The 18,622-nt window shown below is 45.0% G+C and overlaps 6 protein-coding genes across 6 annotated transcripts in view; 3 read left to right on the top strand and 3 right to left on the bottom strand.

The window, feature by feature from the left end:
• The window catches only part of BT62DRAFT_920968 (uncharacterized protein), a gene marked incomplete at both ends in the record, with an annotated part of 6,374 nt that extends 4,740 nt beyond the window's left edge, over positions 1-1,634 (bottom strand). The window contains 9 exons of the mRNA XM_043184263.1: positions 14-50; positions 370-555; positions 633-673; positions 790-830; positions 953-1,000; positions 1,062-1,089; positions 1,137-1,200; positions 1,523-1,534; positions 1,591-1,634. Of these exons, the coding sequence (XP_043038160.1) occupies positions 14-50; positions 370-555; positions 633-673; positions 790-830; positions 953-1,000; positions 1,062-1,089; positions 1,137-1,200; positions 1,523-1,534; positions 1,591-1,634 (501 nt within the window). The remainder of the gene's footprint in view (positions 1-13; positions 51-369; positions 556-632; positions 674-789; positions 831-952; positions 1,001-1,061; positions 1,090-1,136; positions 1,201-1,522; positions 1,535-1,590) is intronic.
• Positions 1,635-3,080: 1,446 nt separating this feature from the next.
• Positions 3,081-3,611, bottom strand: BT62DRAFT_933702 (uncharacterized protein; the record flags this gene model as incomplete). Its single annotated transcript, XM_043186601.1, has 4 exons — positions 3,081-3,179; positions 3,236-3,316; positions 3,382-3,437; positions 3,496-3,611. Coding segments are annotated over 3 exons (168 nt in total), but the record flags the coding sequence as incomplete, so codon positions are not given.
• Positions 3,612-3,807: 196 nt separating this feature from the next.
• BT62DRAFT_933699 (uncharacterized protein) lies at positions 3,808-6,746 on the bottom strand. The gene is given in 8 exon segments (XM_043186600.1): positions 3,808-4,179; positions 4,208-4,535; positions 4,595-4,728; positions 4,784-5,652; positions 5,766-6,081; positions 6,135-6,492; positions 6,682-6,706; positions 6,722-6,746. 6 exon segments carry the CDS (start codon positions 6,349-6,351, stop codon positions 3,902-3,904), a joined length of 2,142 nt encoding a protein of 713 aa, XP_043038158.1. The 5' UTR covers positions 6,352-6,492; positions 6,682-6,706; positions 6,722-6,746; the 3' UTR covers positions 3,808-3,901.
• Positions 6,747-6,935: 189 nt separating this feature from the next.
• Positions 6,936-7,605, top strand: BT62DRAFT_899005 (uncharacterized protein; the record flags this gene model as incomplete). Its single annotated transcript, XM_043183352.1, has 2 exons — positions 6,936-7,459; positions 7,512-7,605. 2 exons carry the CDS (start codon positions 6,936-6,938, stop codon positions 7,603-7,605), a joined length of 618 nt encoding a protein of 205 aa, XP_043038157.1.
• Positions 7,606-7,802: 197 nt separating this feature from the next.
• On the top strand, positions 7,803-9,390 carry BT62DRAFT_218593 (uncharacterized protein). Its single transcript, XM_043180100.1, has 8 exons — positions 7,803-8,012; positions 8,067-8,073; positions 8,123-8,182; positions 8,236-8,416; positions 8,474-8,551; positions 8,603-8,627; positions 8,685-9,019; positions 9,076-9,390. Exons 1-8 carry the CDS (start codon positions 7,949-7,951, stop codon positions 9,277-9,279), a joined length of 954 nt encoding a protein of 317 aa, XP_043038156.1. The 5' UTR covers positions 7,803-7,948; the 3' UTR covers positions 9,280-9,390.
• Positions 9,391-9,475: 85 nt separating this feature from the next.
• On the top strand, positions 9,476-11,717 carry BT62DRAFT_951651 (DUF1692-domain-containing protein). Its single transcript, XM_043188200.1, has 8 exons — positions 9,476-9,843; positions 9,897-9,970; positions 10,023-10,057; positions 10,110-10,288; positions 10,338-10,400; positions 10,448-10,546; positions 10,596-10,812; positions 10,868-11,717. Exons 1-8 carry the CDS (start codon positions 9,552-9,554, stop codon positions 11,454-11,456), a joined length of 1,548 nt encoding a protein of 515 aa, XP_043038155.1. The 5' UTR covers positions 9,476-9,551; the 3' UTR covers positions 11,457-11,717.
• The last annotated feature ends 6,905 nt before the right edge of the window (positions 11,718-18,622 follow it).

The raw sequence follows: 18,622 nt of genomic DNA, 5'->3' as shown, positions 1-18,622 counted from the left end.
AGCATCGACGGACGACGTCATTGATTTCTATATCACAAACGATAGATACCCTGTAAATAAAGTTAGTGATGTATTCAGATCGTCAATGATCGTCAATGATTGGAGGTAAAAGGTTGAGCTTTCGCGGGAGTGTTGACGGTATCTTGAGGGTGCCCTGGGCGCTTATCAGAAGCAAGGAAGTCACGTTGAATCAGGCCGAGATTAAGGCGCTAAAATTGCGTCCTGATTGTATTGGAGAGAATGAGAAATCGAGCTATCGATTGGTAAGTAATGCAGAAGATATTACTTTTGCCCTGAAGAGCTTGCTATTCGATTCCCTTTCGAATAATGAATATCAATACGTTTGCACTAGCAAGGACGTGAATATACCCTACTCCTTGCCACGATCCCTCTGCTCGTATATCCGTGGGCCAAAGGAACACACAGGCAGATGGTGGTAGTTGGAGTGAGAGAAGCGAATCAGTTGCTACGTCGCCGCCGTTTCCGGTTTTTGGCACTAGGTTGGGCAGGTTCGACTCCCACTCTTGCCACCTCAAGAAATTATTTAGGGCTACTCTTTAACATTATAGTACATTCGGAGTCCATTGAAGTAATTTACCGTTAATCAAAGTCGCCGCAGGATCATCGATTACACCTGATTCGAGTTGGAATTGCGTGGTTCAACCTCTACAAGCTGGGGAGAATCATCATCAGGATGATTTCAGAGCGACAACAAGAGAAGACGTGTGTCCTCTGAAACACCTTCATCTATTGGTGTTATGAAAAGGATCTCCATCTTTTCGAGCATACAATCGCATGCATTATCCGTATCATCGACCCTGCTTTTAACACTACAAAATCAAGATAAACAACAGATCAAGCACCAGAGAAGTGACAGGCTTCACATTGCAAGTATGTTGTTCACGTATTCAATTGCAGAGTCGCCTTGAAAGGAATGGTTAATAGTCATTACCTTTGCTGAGTGCAAGATGTCCGATCATCCACACGTCCTTCTTAACAACTGCGCAATATTAGTAGAGCAAGTGAACGGAAGTGAATTCAAGATACTGACGCAGATTTACCGTGATTACTGCGGCAGTTTGCACTATTCTGTCATCTTGATTAGCAGATTAAGATAATCACAATACAAGACCGACACAGGCTGTAATGATGAGCCTAGCATAGACATAATAAGTCGCATCATCTTGGTACTTGGATATCCTAGGAGAAAGTCAATCAAGCTGTTTCGAATCTAAACATCCAGCGAACCATCGCACCACGCTCTCTCGCTTGGTTCCCAAACAATAGCAAGAGAATATGGTTATAATGACGTCGAATGACGTCGTAAACGCCAGAACAGACACGCAAAACAATTACGAAGCATGAAAGTCAGCATCCGCAACTAAACCAATGAAACTCCACCGACGGAACCTACTACGCCACCTGAATATATTGAGAATGGTAGGTGCGAAAAGGGTTTGATGGTGACAACTGTTGAAGGAAGGTTGAGGGATCCTGAACAGGGGGGGAAGTGGAAACGCACCAATGCTTGCGCCTTCAGAATCAAGAAACACTGTGTCAAATGAAATCTTGAAAAGGTACGAGCCTTACCGAGGGCACATAAGGCGACTGTTGTCAGAGCTATATGCATCCATGGCTTTACGGAAGGTGCTAGTTGAGATGGTTAGTGGGGTCTTCCATTGACATAAATCGCACCTATCCAAGTTCGAATAATAAAAAAATCTGGAGCGTTACATCAACAAGGATAGGACTTGAAAGCCATATAGACACACACCCTTGAACGGCAAACACCATGAAGCACTGAAGCAAAATGTTAGTCAGAGCTCATTTCTACCATCCACAGAATTTATACCGCATTCTCTAGCTACAAGAATGAGCACTGAGCCAAAATGGTTCTGAGCAGATTAGGTACTCACTGCAAATGTCCTGGAGAAAACGAGTCAGAGCTCCCACGATCTTCCGTCGTAAATAAGGCGAAGGTGATTTACGGGAATGGATACATATTTTTCCGTTTATGATCTTCGCTACAGAATGGGAGACAACCACCGTACAACAAGTATCGACAACCTAAGTGAACATTATTCAAGTCAGAACGTGCGTACGGTGCAAGGTAGACATGCCATAAAGCGAACACCTTGGCATCCACGAATGACATTGTAACTTTTGGATAAAGGGGCACGTACCGTAAACCTGAAGGTTCTCGAATCCCCTCTTCGGTATCGATTAAAATATAGACTGACATGTGAAGTGGTCACCATGTAAATCCTACTGGCATGTCAGGATGGGTACCGGTCCCTAGGGAAAATGAAATGACACGCACGCAACGGTAAGTGCGACAACAACAAGCTCATATCCAAGAGCAATAGAATCAGACCACATAGTTATTACTGAGACCGGCTACAGCAATGAAAGGAAATACGGGAATGGGCCTGACAAGTCGTGTATATCGCCCTCGTATCCTGAGCGGCGTGTTGGATACCGATGCGCAGGGAACTTGTTTCACGACATAAAGCGCTTGCAATCCTTGACCAGATTGCAATAAGTGACGGATCCCGTCATCGCCGGTATCGATGGTGGCGTCGGGCGGGTCATTCGAATTTCCTTTGAACACACAAGTGGCGAGTGAAAGCAGGCGCTTTCCAGACAGTAATAATAGAGATCAGATCATAAATGGCCTCCTGGTCTGGCCAAACGGTGGCGGTACTCTCGCTGCAGTCGCAGGTCCAGTGCACCATCTGATTCAACTCTGGATCGTCTTAGAGCCTAAGAAGCCATGCAAATTGAAGATATTCAGGGCGAGGCACAGCATTTGGTCACAAATGAGGTGAGGGCGTAGCCATGGCGGGTAGTAGGCTATTCAACGATCATCAGTGCTTCATCGATTATTTTACTATGCGCTGGCGTCATATTTTACAAAACGTCACTTAGTTGGGACTGCACATACCTCGTATAATCGCCTTTACGGCAAGCTAGAAAGGTGGTTAGAAGGAAAATCTGAAATAGGAATCTTGAGGCGTGCGGTCCGGATACGGATATTGGTCGGAAGATTATAACAAGGTGGCTGAAACTTGCATCCGCATGGAAGATCCGTAGTGAGCGCTCGGCGCGTGGCGTAGAACAACAGCCTGCGCTAACTCTTGGATCCAGTAAATCCAAAGAGCAATTTTTTGGATGATCAGGTATAACATTTGTCAGTAGAGCCCCAGAAATCCTATAAAGACAGCTCAATCTATAGGAAAGCCCTCAGCAACCCACCAAATCTCAAACCTCAAAGCTCCAAACAGCCTAACCGCCGTTCTTAGACATCATGTTGGCTGTTCGTATACACAGTCCTCTCTTTCCTCACCTTATACTGATAATTGACTCATTGATATTCGACAGACCACCGAGGTCCCCGTCTCCCAGACTTGCAGCACCGCTTCGTGCAGCTGCAGCTCGTAAATACTGTCGTTTTGTCATTCGGAAACTGTGCGCTGAATATGTCTTGCTTTACAGCTGTTCCTGCGCTACCGGCCAATGTAAGTGCTCGGAGTGCAAGCACTAAACCGATGCTGTAATGAAACCTTGCCGTCACCCTGTAGTAGTTAATAGTCAAGATAGTTGGTGACACGGGGAGTTAGTTACATAAATCAAATTGAAAGCACTACCTGCTGGATTCTCCGATGAGAAGACAAAGAGAAGGAAGAGTAATGCGAAAACCAAGCATCTTCTTTGCAGATCGTACAGAAGTATCAAAACCGCAGCAGCAAGGTCATCGATCGGGATAGGAACGATTCATGTAGAGAATTTCCCCAGGAGTGACTTCAAATAATTCCAAAGGCTAGAGTAGTTACATACTGAAAGACCGTAGATAAAACCGGATGAAAGGTGAAAAATACAACTGAAAAAAATCAATCAGTCCTTATCCATTATTGTCAAGCGAGACCGCAGGCGTTGCAGTGCCGTCGTAGCCCCTGAAATGCTTCGATTGGGATTCATGCTTCTCTGACAGGCCCCGTTTCTGTCGCCCAGTGCGCCCGGCTTCCCGTATCAATTTTACGTTGTCGCACCAGTCGATTTCTTTTCCAGAGGGTTCCTCGATATCCTCGGCGAAGGCCCTCAAGGTCTCATAGAACAAACAAGGTTTTTCCAACTGTGCAAGTTTCTTTTGTTGCAAGGCGCGTTCGGTGGCAGCTGCAGCTGCAGACTTGGAACGTGTACCTTTGACTTTTTTTATACCGAAAAGCAAAAGTTTCGCACAATTCTGTCAAACAATCTTCGAGACCAGGGACCTTCAGCCCGATATCGCCGCTGAAGGTGTCCGATATCAAAGCGTTGCGTTTGTGTCTGCCCCCTACATCGCGCTGCTGAGGTAGGGCTACATACATGTCGAAGATGGACAATGTATCTTTGAGAAGTTCGGGAGGTAAACTGTGTCGAAGGTTCCGCAAGGCCACCCAGACAAGGACGTAGAGAGCCGATTCTCGATCGTCAACGACTGTGTGTTCCGCGTTTGGATTGTCAAGCAGATGTGCTGAAATGAATTGCCAGGTGCCCTGGGTACCAATCAATCATGATACACATACCGTTAAGAAATACGGGAAGATCCACGAACATGACTAACCAGGACACAGTGGTCCCAATCAATCAAAATCCCTCGTCTATCTTCCCGATTCAGAGTCATCATGATGTTCCCAACGCTGATATCCCAGTGTAGAATCCCTGCGAGCTCATAAGCTTTTTGGTGCGCTGTCAACCATTCATAGTCAGTGAGTGTATCGCTCAAACTCGTGAATACACATACCTTCCATGGCGTCCGCGAGACAGGAGACGAGCTGCTTTGCAGTTTCGGACGATTCCAACGGGCGACCTTTAGTAACGAGGACAATGAGATGCCCGATAAGATGTCGAATCCGGTGGTGCGCGCGTGCCCAGACCTTCGACCCGTAGCTATGACCCATAGTCTCGAAACCACTGTCACCACCAAGTTTCATTTCAGCGACATGCGGAATTTCATGTTTCGCAAGGAGTTGATAGACTTCAGACTCTGGTATAGTGTGCGGCGCGTCCTCCCTCCAATAATCCTTATAAAACAGCGTCTGGCTCTTGCGCACGCAATAAGCCATACCATGCCGGGTAGCTCTTCCGAAAGGAGAATATCCGCCTTGATGCCAACTTGGTGCGCCAATGATGAAAACTCGTTGACTGGACCCTGAACCCACCGTTAATCGCACAAGAGCAAGCTGATTCACGCTCATCTCCTCTCTAACCTCGTCCAACGCCTTGCCTCGCCAGCATCCAGGGGCATATCGCTTGAATGCAGCCCTTGCACTGCGGCCTTGGACCTTCGTGGGGATAGATATTCTACGATCACGGCCGCGTTGTGCGAGGGTAAGCTGGGCGAAGCGTTTGTAGAATCTGAACAGAATAAGTGGATGTTCAGCGTCATTGAATCGACGGCTGGCGATTACAGAGGAGTGGTCCCACCAAAGCAGCTGGCCATAGGAACTGAAGATGAGGACTGTGAACAGATGAGTCCAGAATTGCATGGTCATCGTTGCCCCGGCGTAAGCACAGATCTGACCGTGAGTACGTTGCCCACGAAGGGTGTTGTTATCGAAAGGATAGTCCTCATCAGGCAAGGGTTCGGTGTCACCAGCTTGTTCTTCCTCCCTTCGGGTCTTCGTCATTTGCAACGTCAAGTTCTCCCAGATCTTCGGGTGGATAGTCTTCTTCGCATTCGTCAGCTTGGGTGCCATTGCCGTCATCCTCCACTTTATCAGCACGCATCATTCCCCTCGTATTGTTCAATGTCTTCGTAGTCGTCTTCTTCGCCGTCCGATACGGCATCTCCGTCACAGTAGGGATCATCCCACACCTTGGGCTTCATTTCGGTGTGAGTCTCGACGTTAGCGAAATCGAGCTTGCGTACGTCGCACCGCCTGACAGTCGGCCGACTGACATCAACGGCATTGACGTCCACCGAGAGCAAATCACAGAACTTATCCGGGGTGGCATAGCTGTCATTCCACTGAAGAACACAATGTGGATATCTCGGACGTCGGTCTTCAGGTTTCAGATCAAAAGGCCAACCGGAGAATGCTTCGAGCCGTGGAAAATATTAGACAATTGTAGCATGCACTATCTTGAAGAACATACAAATAATTCATAGGTTTTAGCTTCAGAAGCAGTAGCCATGTCTGTCAATTTCTTGAGTCGTTCTTTGGTGGGCTGGAACTTTCTGAATTGCATCGGAGTGGTTTCGTTCCATGGCAAGAACTCGTTCAACTCGTTCATAAAGTCGCGAGCTGGCATCGGGTCCTGGGCCATGCCACGCGTCTCTTCAGCGAGCTCAAGACGCCTGTATATCATCGCGGGGTTTTTGACAGCAAACGTTCCGTGACCAGCAGCTTTCTTTTTAATCGGAGTGTGTCCAACTGGCGGGGGGGGCGTCGGCTTTGGGAGCAACGACAGGTTGGTTGGGAGGAGCTCGAGCACCGTCACGGGTAGAGTCTGACATTAGGGGAAAAAGTAAGAAGAGAGCATAAATTAGGAAGAAGGTGATGAGAGAACAGGACCTCCAATTCATCCGTTATATATCGGATTTCAGCGTGAAGCGAGGCTGGTCGCAAATGAAGAAATTGCATTGTGCCACTCACATTTAAAGGTGCCCTAAGATAACAATAGAAATAGTGACGTTCCCAGTAATCGTAGGAAGAAAGAACAACAGCAGCTCTTTTGAAGAGGACTGAAGCGAAGCAAAGTTCAAGTTCGAGAATGAACTTGCGGCAGCAGCGGCCCGCTCGATCGTTCAACCGGCATTTTCCAGCGGGGTCTGAGTTATTTCCTTTTCGACTGGCTGTTGCCGAAGGCTGTTGGCCGGCTATTAAGCTGGTATCTTCCATTTACACTACTTACCCATGGATGCTCTTCCTGCACCGACGACTTCCAGGATGATGCTACCACGCTCGAGAGCAGCATCTTTAGCGGCTAGCTCACGGTCGCGCTCCCGTGCCAGCTCCAGATCCGGTCCACCGATACCGTCTGTATCGCCAGAGCCAGAACAAACGGCTTCGCCTGCGAAACAACGGCCCACGAAGAGAAGAAAAAAGAGTACATCAAACGCGACTCCGCGGAAACGGCGGCGCAAGGAGACAGTGCAAGAGGAGGATCCCTCAACTGGACCTAACGGTGTCGCCGTCGAGGAACTCTCCACTGTGCCTCTTGTGTCCCCGGACGTCGACCAGGAACCGGTCGCGGGGCCGTCAGAACTCCCTCCTGAAACAACAGCTGAAGACAATCGTGAATCCGAACCAGAACCACTATCTTCCTACAACTGTCCAATATGCTTCACTCCGCCCACCAATGCGACGCTCACCCCGTGCGGGCATATATGTTGCGGGTCGTGTCTTTTTACTGCTGTGAAGGTTGCCAAGCGAAGGGCAGGTCTCATGATGGGTGGAGGAGAATTATTGGCCAAGTGAGATTTATTTCGTATTTTTTGATCATCAGGCAACTGAGTTATTTTGCAGGTGCCCCGTATGTCGCGCTACAATCCCCGGATGGGATGGGAGAGGGGGTGGTGTTATCGGATTGAAAGCTCGCACCCTGTTCAGCGTTGAATGACGCACTCATTTTTCACAATCATTCTTGCTTTACATGTCGCATTCCGTTCACCTCTGGCCTCTGGTAAATTACCTATATCAACGTTCTTCTGATGGTTGTTGACCTATTTTCCAGCAATATTATACCTTGATTGATGCATTGTTTTTGATGTGTGGAACAAACGCCGTCTTACTGGTTGGGCCCATGCCAGGCATTGAAGGTGGTTTGATTTGAAAATACACAACGATATGCCTTATTTCAGGACCCGCGCCATCATTCTCTCATTGATCTGAAAGATACACCCCCGATTGATGCAGTAGTTTCGTATATAAACACTACGGAAATACATGATGCGCTCGTCGCTATGAAGGTTCTCACCCCCGATCTAGCAGCTCTTGTGGGTCTCTGGTGTACAACCGTTTTTTATGGTATGATATTTGAATGATTCGTACTTGCATTCTCACTGACTGAACATCGTCCAGGAGTCAAGTGTGTGGTTTTATGATTGTCGCTATCTCTCTCATTTGCTCTCCACTAGTCTCGTCCTATACTTCTGCTGTCTGCACGTTCTAATCAGGCGTAGGACATCGACTTCATGGTAAGTATTGCTCACGAGGCCTTCAGGTCAATTCTGATTTCTTGGTAACCTAGGGTCCTCCTTGGTGCTGCGACCGTGCAGTTCGTACTTTCGACAGTCCATATTGCTGCAGGCCTAAGGTCCATGATCGAGGGATTCATTTGGAGCAATCAGGTGCCCGAAGGCTCGTACTACTATTGGGAGGACATGACACGTCCCGTGTATATCTTGCAGGAAGCGACAACTGTTACTAATGTGTGTTTTTCCTTGTTCGCCATCTCATGGTGAATGGTATTTAGGCGTCCTTCTCAGTGTCTCATCGGCGACAGCATACTCGTCTGGCGTTTGTACGTCATCTGGGATAAGAGGATCCTTTTGTGTCTCTTCCCCGTGCGTTGGCATTTTTTCTACCATACCATACAGGTAATATCCTGTGTACAGGTGTCTGTTGTACTCGCTTTTGGTGGTAAGTTTCCATTTATCACGAGAAGTTCATGATCATCTTTCTGATGGGTATCCACAGTCTGCGGTTACATCTCCGTTTACCGCATATCTCATCTCAGTCTATCAGACGTTCATATGGTGGACGATGTTCTCAACTGGCTGCAAGCCACATGGTCTTTATCACTTGTCACCCAAATCCTCGTAACCACGTTGATTGCAACACGCATCTGGTGGTTGTCAAGACGGGCGTTGACCCGGACATCTAGAAAGCAGTCCAATCCGTATATGACTGTTATATGGACTGTAGTCGAGTCTGGCGGCGTATATGCTTTCACTGCAGCTCTGATGCTCGCTTTCTTTACGCAGCGTAGTCATGTGAGTACGGTCATGGGTGATGCCTTGGGGCAGATTAGTGTATGTGATGGTATATTCTTTCCGTCTGACTGGCTGCTGATGAGTCTGTTCCACAGGCTATTGTACCTTCCTTGATCATAGTCAGGGCCGGTTTGGGATATTCTCAAACGGGGCTGTCGAGGGACTCGAGCTCTGCGGGCTCCAGATATGGAGGTCCCTTGCACATCACTGTGGATCAAAGTGTGTCGTACGACCAGGGATACAAGCTTGAAGGGCGCGATGAATATGGGGGAAATCGTCACAGTACAAACGGTGTTTAGGGTGTCTTCTTTACACAGTGTATCGGTACTGGTACTCAAGCTTTAAGCAGTAGCCTTATTATTATTATCCATGGTTCTTGTTGAATAATACTTGGTTGTTTCGATTCTCTCTTGCAAGTCGGATGGCGGGCCGTCTCTATTTGGACCACGAGGCGTTGGCCCGAGAGGCAAACCATCGTGGACACGTCGTCTTTCCCTTTTCGGTCCTGCCAGGAAATACTCGAAGATCCTCCGTTACACCCACTTTCACTCCCTCCTTCCCTCCTTCCACAATGTCCTCGACATACGAGGAGGATAAGAGCCTGCTGGAAAAGCTCGATGAAGTGGTCCCGGCACCTTTGGCACAGTTCGATGCATTCCCAAAGCTCCCGTCGTCCTTCAAGTCGCGTTCGGAGTCGAGAGGATTCATCACTCTCTTCGTCGGATTCCTGGCTTTCCTACTGATGCTGAACGATATTGGTGAGTTTATCTGGGGCTGGCCAGACCACGAGTTCTCTGTCGACAGGGACCCATCGAGTTTTATGAACATCAATGTGGATATGGTCGTGAATATGCCTTGTCGGTGTATGTGCTGGCGTTACAAGATGTATTTCAGTCATTTATGCAAGAATTCCCAGATATAAGCGTCGACCTGCGCGATGCTATTGGTGATAGGCTATTTCTGAGTGGACATGGGCTACGAAGGGACGGGGTGAGTGACAAGCGCGTTCTTATTCACTATCCTTGCCCTGATGTCGCCCCAGACTAAATTCGATGTCGGGCAAGCTACGAAACTCAAGTATGCATTCTTTGGCTCCCGTCCATGTAGCCGACTCACCAGTACGTTGCAGAGAGCATTCGGCAGCCCTGTCTGTACACCAAGCCGTTGCTCAGTCGAGAAATTCGCGTGGTTTCTTCGACACTATCTTTCGTAGAACACCGACGAATCTATTCAAGCCTACGTACAATTACGAGGCCCACGGTTCGGCGTGTAGAGTATGGGGGACTTTGGAGGTAAAGCGGGTGACCGGTATGTGTCCTGCATCCTCGTGCTTTTCCTGCTGACGCTGATACCTCAGCTAATTTACACATAACGACTCTGGGACATGGTTACGCTAGTCATGAACATGTTGACCATAAGCGTATGTATTGTGTCTACTCTTCGTAACCTGTCTGACGGCTCGCTCAGTCATGAATCTTTCGCATGTCATTAGTGAATTTTCTTTCGGTCCCCATTTCCCGGATATGACCCAGCCTTTGGACTACTCTTTTGAAGTCACACAAGATCGTATGTTTATCTTCGGCTCTCTGGACAGCCTTCCCTCATCTCTCTCCAGCCTTTGTCGCATACCAATACTTCCTTCACGTCGTGCCGACAACTTACATCGCACCTCGGGCTAAACCCCTTCATACGCATCAATACAGTGTAACCCACTACACACGCGTCCTGGAACATAATCGCGGAACGCCTGGAATTTTCTTCAAGTTTGACCTCGACCCGATGAGCTTAACAATACACCAGCGGACAACTACGTTTGTCCAACTCCTCATACGGTATGCTTGTGCTGCCGAGGAGATGCGCACTTTGAACTGATCTGCTATCTGACAGATGTGTTGGAGTTGTTGGCGGTGTCTTTGTATGCATGGGCTACGCCATTCGTGTCACTACGAAAGCTGTCGAAGTCGTAGCTGGTACTGATGACCCAGGACTCGTCGTAGCAGAGGCTTCTGGCGCCAAAATTGGCAAGGGACTACGTTCCAAATGGGGCGGTGGAGAGATTCGCTCAAGGAGCAAAATTGTCCGCCAGGGATCCGGCTGGACCATGGAAAGTAGTCCTGGTACGCCGAGCTATGCAACGTTCACCAGTACACCCCCGATTTCTGCAAACAACTCTCCGTACCTGCCATCCTCCGCATTTAGCTCGAACCCGGGCACACCAAGCTTCTCTACGCCGGCTTTTGGACCCAGTTCATCCAGGCCGTTTGCTATGCCGCCTCCTCCTGGTAGGGGGATGTTCACGGCTAATCTTGGGACAGAGACTGGGAGCCCATTGATTAATTCGACATCCTTCACACCTCCGTTACCTGGAACACCGACGTATTCTATGTTTCCTCCAACGCCTAATCCCGAAGCAGGCGGATTTCCTACGAGTGCGCCTCCGAGAAAGGTTAGTAGTGGACCTAAAAAGGATGATTGAGGGCTTTGGGTTCTGTAGAGGTTCTGATTTGCTGTATTACAGGAAGATTAAGTTTCTCTACCCTGCAGTTCTGGATCCAGGGATCGTACCAGATCAGATTGAGACGCAGTGTCCGAATGCAAGGACTGGGTATTTTTTGGTATACTTCTCAAAGAGTTCCATATCCATTTTCGAATAGGTCCTTGCACTCGTCGCTGTTTCTCATGTTTCTCCCTATCCCTGTAATACTGTAAACAAACATTTAATTCTCTCCGCGTTATGGCCGTCCTAAGGCAACAACTAAATTGAACTAATCCATCCCGTGGCCTAAACATGAATGTTGGTATTGGTAGCTTGGCGGCGTCGATATCAAGCACTGCTGCTACGATGATCTGATCATGAACTTCTCATGATAAATAGATACTCACCACCAAAAGCGAGTACAACAGACACCTGTACACAGGATATTACCTGTATGGTATGGTAGAAAAAATGCCAACGCACATGAAAGAGACACAAAAGGATCCTCTTATCCCAGATGATGTGCAAACGACAGATGAGTGTGCTGTCGCCGATGAGACACTGAGAAGGGCGCCTACGTACCATTCACCATGAGACGACGAACAAGGAAAAACATATACACAGCTCGCGTCATGTCTTCCCAATAGTAGTATGAGCCTTCGGGCACTTTCTTGCTCCAAATGAATATATCGATCATAGACCTTAGGTCTGCGGCAAAATGGACTGTCGAAACTATGAACTGCATGGTTGCAGCACCATGGAGGACCCTAGGTTACCAAGAAATCAGAATTGAACTTGTTGGGATAGCAATCCCGAGCGAGTACGAGAATGTACTCGAAGATACGATACCAATCAGTGGCAGCTGACTTGGATCATGATCCGGACTTATTTAGTATTTCATAGAAAGATCTTGAAGTAATACAAAATGTATTTAAGTAGAACATCTCTCTCTCGAGAGGCTAATTCTAATCCTCTGTACATTACTCTGCTCTCTACTTACAACAGGTTATGGGCCCTGGCCATAACTGAACTTATGTTGCTACTCACTTTGCACTCTTTCGTACTTTACATACACATGTAGAACCACATGGATAGCCAGTCCGTGTATAGGATTGACCCCCTTAAGGGTCCGGAAAATTACCCGACATGGAAAATCAAGATGATTGATATCCTAACTGATTTAGGATTAATTGATTATGCAGATGGAAGCATTTCAGCCCTGGCAGACATGACACTGGTGGCAGATTGGAAGAAGAGTGATAGGAAGGCTCTTTCAACAATAAGATTGCAGGTTTCAGATGGCCCACTGATATATATTGCTGGTTCAAAGACTTCAGCAAAAGCCTGGAAAGCTCTGAAAGATATGTATGAGTCCAGGGGACCCATGGGAATTGTCCTTGTCAGAAGAAAATTCTTCAGATCTCAGTGTGAAGAAGGAGAAAACATAGAGGAGCATATTAGGACTATGAGGTCCTATCAGGAGGAGCTGGCATCTCTCAAGCAGAAAGTTGAGGAGAAGGACTTCTCTATTACACTGCTTACATCACTCCCAGAATCATGGAATTCATTCATCTCATCAGTGGATACTGCTGACTTGAAAGATTCTTACAAGTTGATTTCCCAAATTCTTCAGAAGGATATTTGATTAAAGGAAAAGACTTCTGATCAGACCATGACACTTGCAGCACATGGCAAAAAGTCCAATCTGAAAGTCACATGTTATGAATGTGGGAAAACTGGTCACATCAGGACAAATTGCCCGAATAGGAAGAAGAATTCCAGAAAGTCATGAAAAGGAAAGAGAAAGGGCCAGACCCAGGCATATATTGCCAAATCAGACTCAGACTCAGAAGACTATGTATTTTGTGCAACAGATGTCACACTTATCTCACTCTCAGGAGTATCATGGCTAGAGAACTCTAGCACCATCAGACATATAGTTAAAAATAGATTATATTTTTCTGACTATGTTGAAACTCCAGGACATAAAGTCATTAGTGTAGGCAAATCCAAAGGTCTGAAAAGAGGAACTGTCAAGATTAAAATGGTTGAAGGAGAAAAGATCACTTCAGTCACATTAAAAGAGTATATCCACTGTTCTGATGCACTATTCAATCTTATGTCAATAGGGTGTATTACAGATGCTGGATTTGAACTCAAATTCAAAGAGTCCAGAATGGATATTATCTCACTACATGGCAAGATAATTGGCCATGGAGATAAAATATCAAAGCTGTATAGCCTTGACATTATTATTCCAGAAATAATCCAGGCCCATGCTACAAAATCAGTCCAATCATGATAAAGGTGGCACAAAACATTAGGCCATTTAAACATGGGATCAGTAAAGAGACTATTTAGGAAGAAAATGGTCAAGGGGATGGATATAGATGAGTCAGCTAAGCCTCAGACAGATTGCATAGCTTGCATAAAAGCCAAACATCATATCAAGCCATTTCCACAGGAAGCCAAAAGAGACTATACTGAAATAGGAGAAATGACATTTTCAGATCTATAGGAGCCAGCTCAAACTCAGGGTATCCATGGTGAAAGATATTACATAAGCTTCACAGATGGAAAATCCTGAAGGACAATATTGTATTTTTTGAAGTCAAAGCAAAACATAAAATTTCAAAAAAAGATCCAACAGCATCAAAAATACATCAAAGTCCATAAAGAGAAGGATCTGAAGTTTATGAGGATTGACAATGAAAAGGAATATGTCAATGAAAAGGTAAAAAAATATCTTCAGGACAATAACATACAGTTAGGATTGACTGCAGCATACTCCTCATCTCAAAATAGAGTTGTTGAGAGAATAAATTGGACTTTTGTAGAGCATGCATATGCCATGCTAGAAGAACATTACTTACCAAAGTTTCTATAGCCTGAGGCAGTGGCATATGCCACATATCTGAAGAACCAATCATCAATCAGAGCTATTAAAAATGATCTAACCCCAGAAAAAGTGTTTCAGGGCACAAAACCAGATATTTTGGCACTCCAGAAATTTGGAGTAAAGTGCTAGGTGTTGCAGCAAGATAACAAGAGGTCAAAACTGGACTCAAAGTCAAGGAAATTTATTTTTACAGGTCTTACAGATGAATCCAGGGCCTGGAGATATTACAACCCTCAAACAAAGCAGATTCAGACCTCAAGAAATATTATATTCTCTGAAAGCAACACTACAGAGCCTATAGACATTGACTATATAGTCTCTCACCCTTCATTGCTCAAGAAGGAGTTAGAGAGCAAAGTTGAGCAGACTCTAGATGGAAATGATGGCATTTCAGATGATTTCATGGATGCCAGAAATGCCAAACCAAAAGAGGAAACAGCCTCTGATATGTCATTGATCAAATCAAAGTTTCTAATATAGCATGGGAAAGTGATCAAGCCACATGACAAATCAGCTCAGATTGCATCAAAGACCCAACTGAGCTATCAGACACTTTATAATCCAAGTGCACAAGCTGTGAAAACATCAGAACAACAGTATACCTCAGAAGAATCATCTTTGGAAGCTGTAAATGTTGCAATAGACTATGCATGCATTGGAGAAACTGCAGACAATCTCAGTGATGAGCCATTAAGCCTTGAAGAAGCCAAGACAGGGTCAGATTGGCATCATTAGAAGAAAGTAATAGATGAAGAATACAATCTATTGACTTCTCTAGGCACATGGCAGCTGAAAGAATTACCCCAAGACAGATCACTTGTGCATTGCAAGTGGATTTACAGATTGAAAAAGAATGGTGATGGGAAAATCATCAGATACAAGGCTAGACTTGTTGCAAAAGGATTTTCACAGGTACCTGGCATTGATTTCTTTGAGATATATGCACCTATTGTCAGGCTGGACACATTCTGCCTGCTTATAGCAATTGCTGCCCCAAAAAACCTAATCATTTATAGAATAGATGTTGTTGGAGCTTACTTAAATAGTAAACTCAATGAATCCATTTATATGGCACAGCCACCTGAATATTCAGATGAGAGTGGAAAAGCAGCACACCTCAAATTAACATTGTATGGACTCAAGCAATCTGGCCAAGTTTAGAATAATAAATTAAATGCTATATTTTTGAGACTTGGATACATCAGATTGATCAGTGATCAATGTGTGTACATCAGACAAATGAGTTCTGATCCCATAATCATAGCTGTACATGTTGATGACATGATATTGCTTGCCTCAGATAATGAAACCATGTCTAAAATGAAAGAAGAGCTTAAAAAGAAGCTAAATGTTACAGACATGAGAGAGATTCAATATATATTGGGCATGAAAATAGACAGAAATTGGAACAAGAGCACTATCACTCTATCCCAGAAGACATATATTCTCAAAGTACTTGAGTGAATAGGTATGAATAACTGCAAACCAGTTAAAATGCCTATAGACCTGAATGTATGGCTAGAGAAAATTCTAACAGAAGACTCATGAGGTGTTGACACAGCCACCAGGCAATATTATCATACTGGTGTCAGATCACTAATGTATGCAGCCAATGGATCCTGACCTGATGAAGAGGATCTGAGTGTGTGCAAGGTGAAAATGGATACAGCAGAGCATTATCCACTGACTACATTCACACTAACACACACACAAAACTCTTAGTTCATAAGGGGATTATAATGTGATAAAAGTAGCAATCAACCAATATAATTGTCTTCTTTAATAAGATCACAGTGCATGAACAGTAATAGCATGCTTACAACAGTCTGAGGTCTCTCTAAGTCTCAAAGCTTTTCATTTTATCAGAACAAGAGATGCAACTGGTGTTGCTGGGCCTCAAGGCAAAGAGTACTGCAGCTCAATACAATATGTCGAAACACTCTCACAAAACTCTTCAAAAAGTCCTAAGCACAGCTCAGATCACCTCAAAATCTCTAACACACACAATATATGACTCAAAGCCTCATGCTGTAAGCAAAAACCAATTACAAGCATGTCCACAAGTGCCAAAGAGTACAGATCTCTGTCCACAAGTTTCCAAACCGATTGTAGACCCACAGGATTCAAACCTATATGATCCAGAGACACAAAACACAATAAAACACCATCCAACAGACTAAAGGGTTTGAACCTCTGCCAATCTGCAGAAATAACACAAAAGCACACACTAATCAAGCCAAAGGGTTTGAACCTCTGCCATCTGTAGTGCCATGCATCACAAATACCTCAAAAACTCAAGATGATGCCCTTCAGACACTGCTCTCTTATTCTCAGATTAGAGCACAATCCAAAACCTCTTATCAAACTGGGCTCAAGTTCTTCATGAGCTTCAATGCCTCACTTAGTCCTCACAGCTCTCTCAAGGATGTTCAATAATATGTTTATTCTCTCACCTGAAGTTACTAACACAAACCCAGAGCTTAGAGTGCAAGGCTTTCTGTGTCCAATACACCACAACTGTGGGGGGTCAGAAACTTGTCCTCTACTCATACAATACCATATTTAAATACTCTACTATGATGCTTACTAATACAATCCTACTATAGTATCCTCAAAGTGCAGGACTCTGTGTCAGATCCCATGGTTATTATGCATGCACATATCACAGTCACCATGCTTATTCTCTTCTGGGTGAGGACTATGCCCACTGTTCCTTTGCTAGCTGACATCAGCTAGCTGGCCTTGCCAGGTCTGCTCGCTTTCTTGTTTCTCTAATGATATCTTTGACAGCAGTAAACTGTTTTCAACCCCTGGGATTATCTCTTGTGCCAGGAGTCAGCCACAATAGCTATGTTCTGCTTCCCTGTGTCCAGCCAGTCATTTTATCTGACTCACCAAAGATGCTATTTCTTGGTACAATGCAGAGTCCCTCACTGTATTATGCATGCTAATGCACTATAAGTATGTGTGCAAGGCTCAGGACAGTACGCATGCTATTCATTCCTGAGGTAATATTCCTCTATTTATTACTTTGTTATCATCATTCTATTTCTCTGTTTAATACTCTTTTACTCAGATACCTTTCTTTGGTTCTCAGTTCTCAGTTCTAAAGCATGTCTCATCAGTGCATCAATGGCTGTGTATCTTTGATCAATGTGATCAGAATTGCTGATTATATTTCGATCATAGTCTTTTTATTTTTAGCATGTTCTTTCATAATAGTATTGGTGCATTTAGGGCCAAGTGCTGAGACCTCACATGCAGCCTAACCTCTCTAGTATTAGTCTGTTACTAGGCCATGCACTCTGCTTATTGTTACTTCAGTTTAGCATTATAATAGCTAGGTTTCTGTGCACTCTAGTCCTATTTTCTGTTACATACTTACTGGATTGGAATGCAGTCCATGTATTTGCAATTTTCACAATTTTACATGTCTGAACATGGAGAGGGCATGTCACCGACATTGCATATGCTGTCACTGAATTAAACAAGTATATGCAGAATCTGGCTGCTGAGCATATCACAGTCTTGAAGTGAGTTTTCCACTATCTGAAGGGAACTCTAGACTTCAGAATCACATATGGAGAGACTATGAATGAGCTGATACCTTATTCAGACTCAGACAGAACAGATAGAAGATCAACATCTGGTTATATCTGCATCTATGCAGAGGGAGTGTTACATACATGCTGCCAGTCTCTGTGTCACCTCAACCAGCCATGAATGCAATCATAGAAACCCATCAGACTCCAGCCACTCCCTATTACCGATTAATTTCATTTTCACTATTACCATTTCATATCCATATTTCATATTGTAATATCTAGACCCTGAACTCAGTAGTGAATATTGACATCGGAATCCAATAGAACCTGACTCAGAATTAGCTACCATTAGTATATAAGCCATGTATAACCATTATAACTACTCAGTTCAAATATCAACTTGGATAAGCCATCTACACTTCACACTCACTTCAACTCCTCTCTACCTTGTCTGTCGAATTCCACTCTGAAGGATATTCCAGTTCACTTCTCTGATGGAACTGCATTCTGTCCACCCAGATTCTTGGACTCTAACTCAAGAGTGATGTTGCCAATAGCTTTGTCAACACCCATGCACTCCACCAGACTCCATATGTGCACTCAAGCCCACTCAAATTGGCATGTTGATATGCAGGCTACATGTCCAGCCCTATAATTTGCAAATTCTGCATAACACATTAGAATATGCTAGTAACTGAGAATCATTAGCCAGTAGAGGACTA

Source organism: Guyanagaster necrorhizus, assembly GCF_019112545.1.
Source record: "Guyanagaster necrorhizus MCA 3950 unplaced genomic scaffold BT62scaffold_17, whole genome shotgun sequence".
Lineage (NCBI taxonomy): Eukaryota > Fungi > Basidiomycota > Agaricomycetes > Agaricales > Physalacriaceae > Guyanagaster > Guyanagaster necrorhizus.
This window is presented reverse-complemented; position numbering and strand designations above follow the sequence as displayed.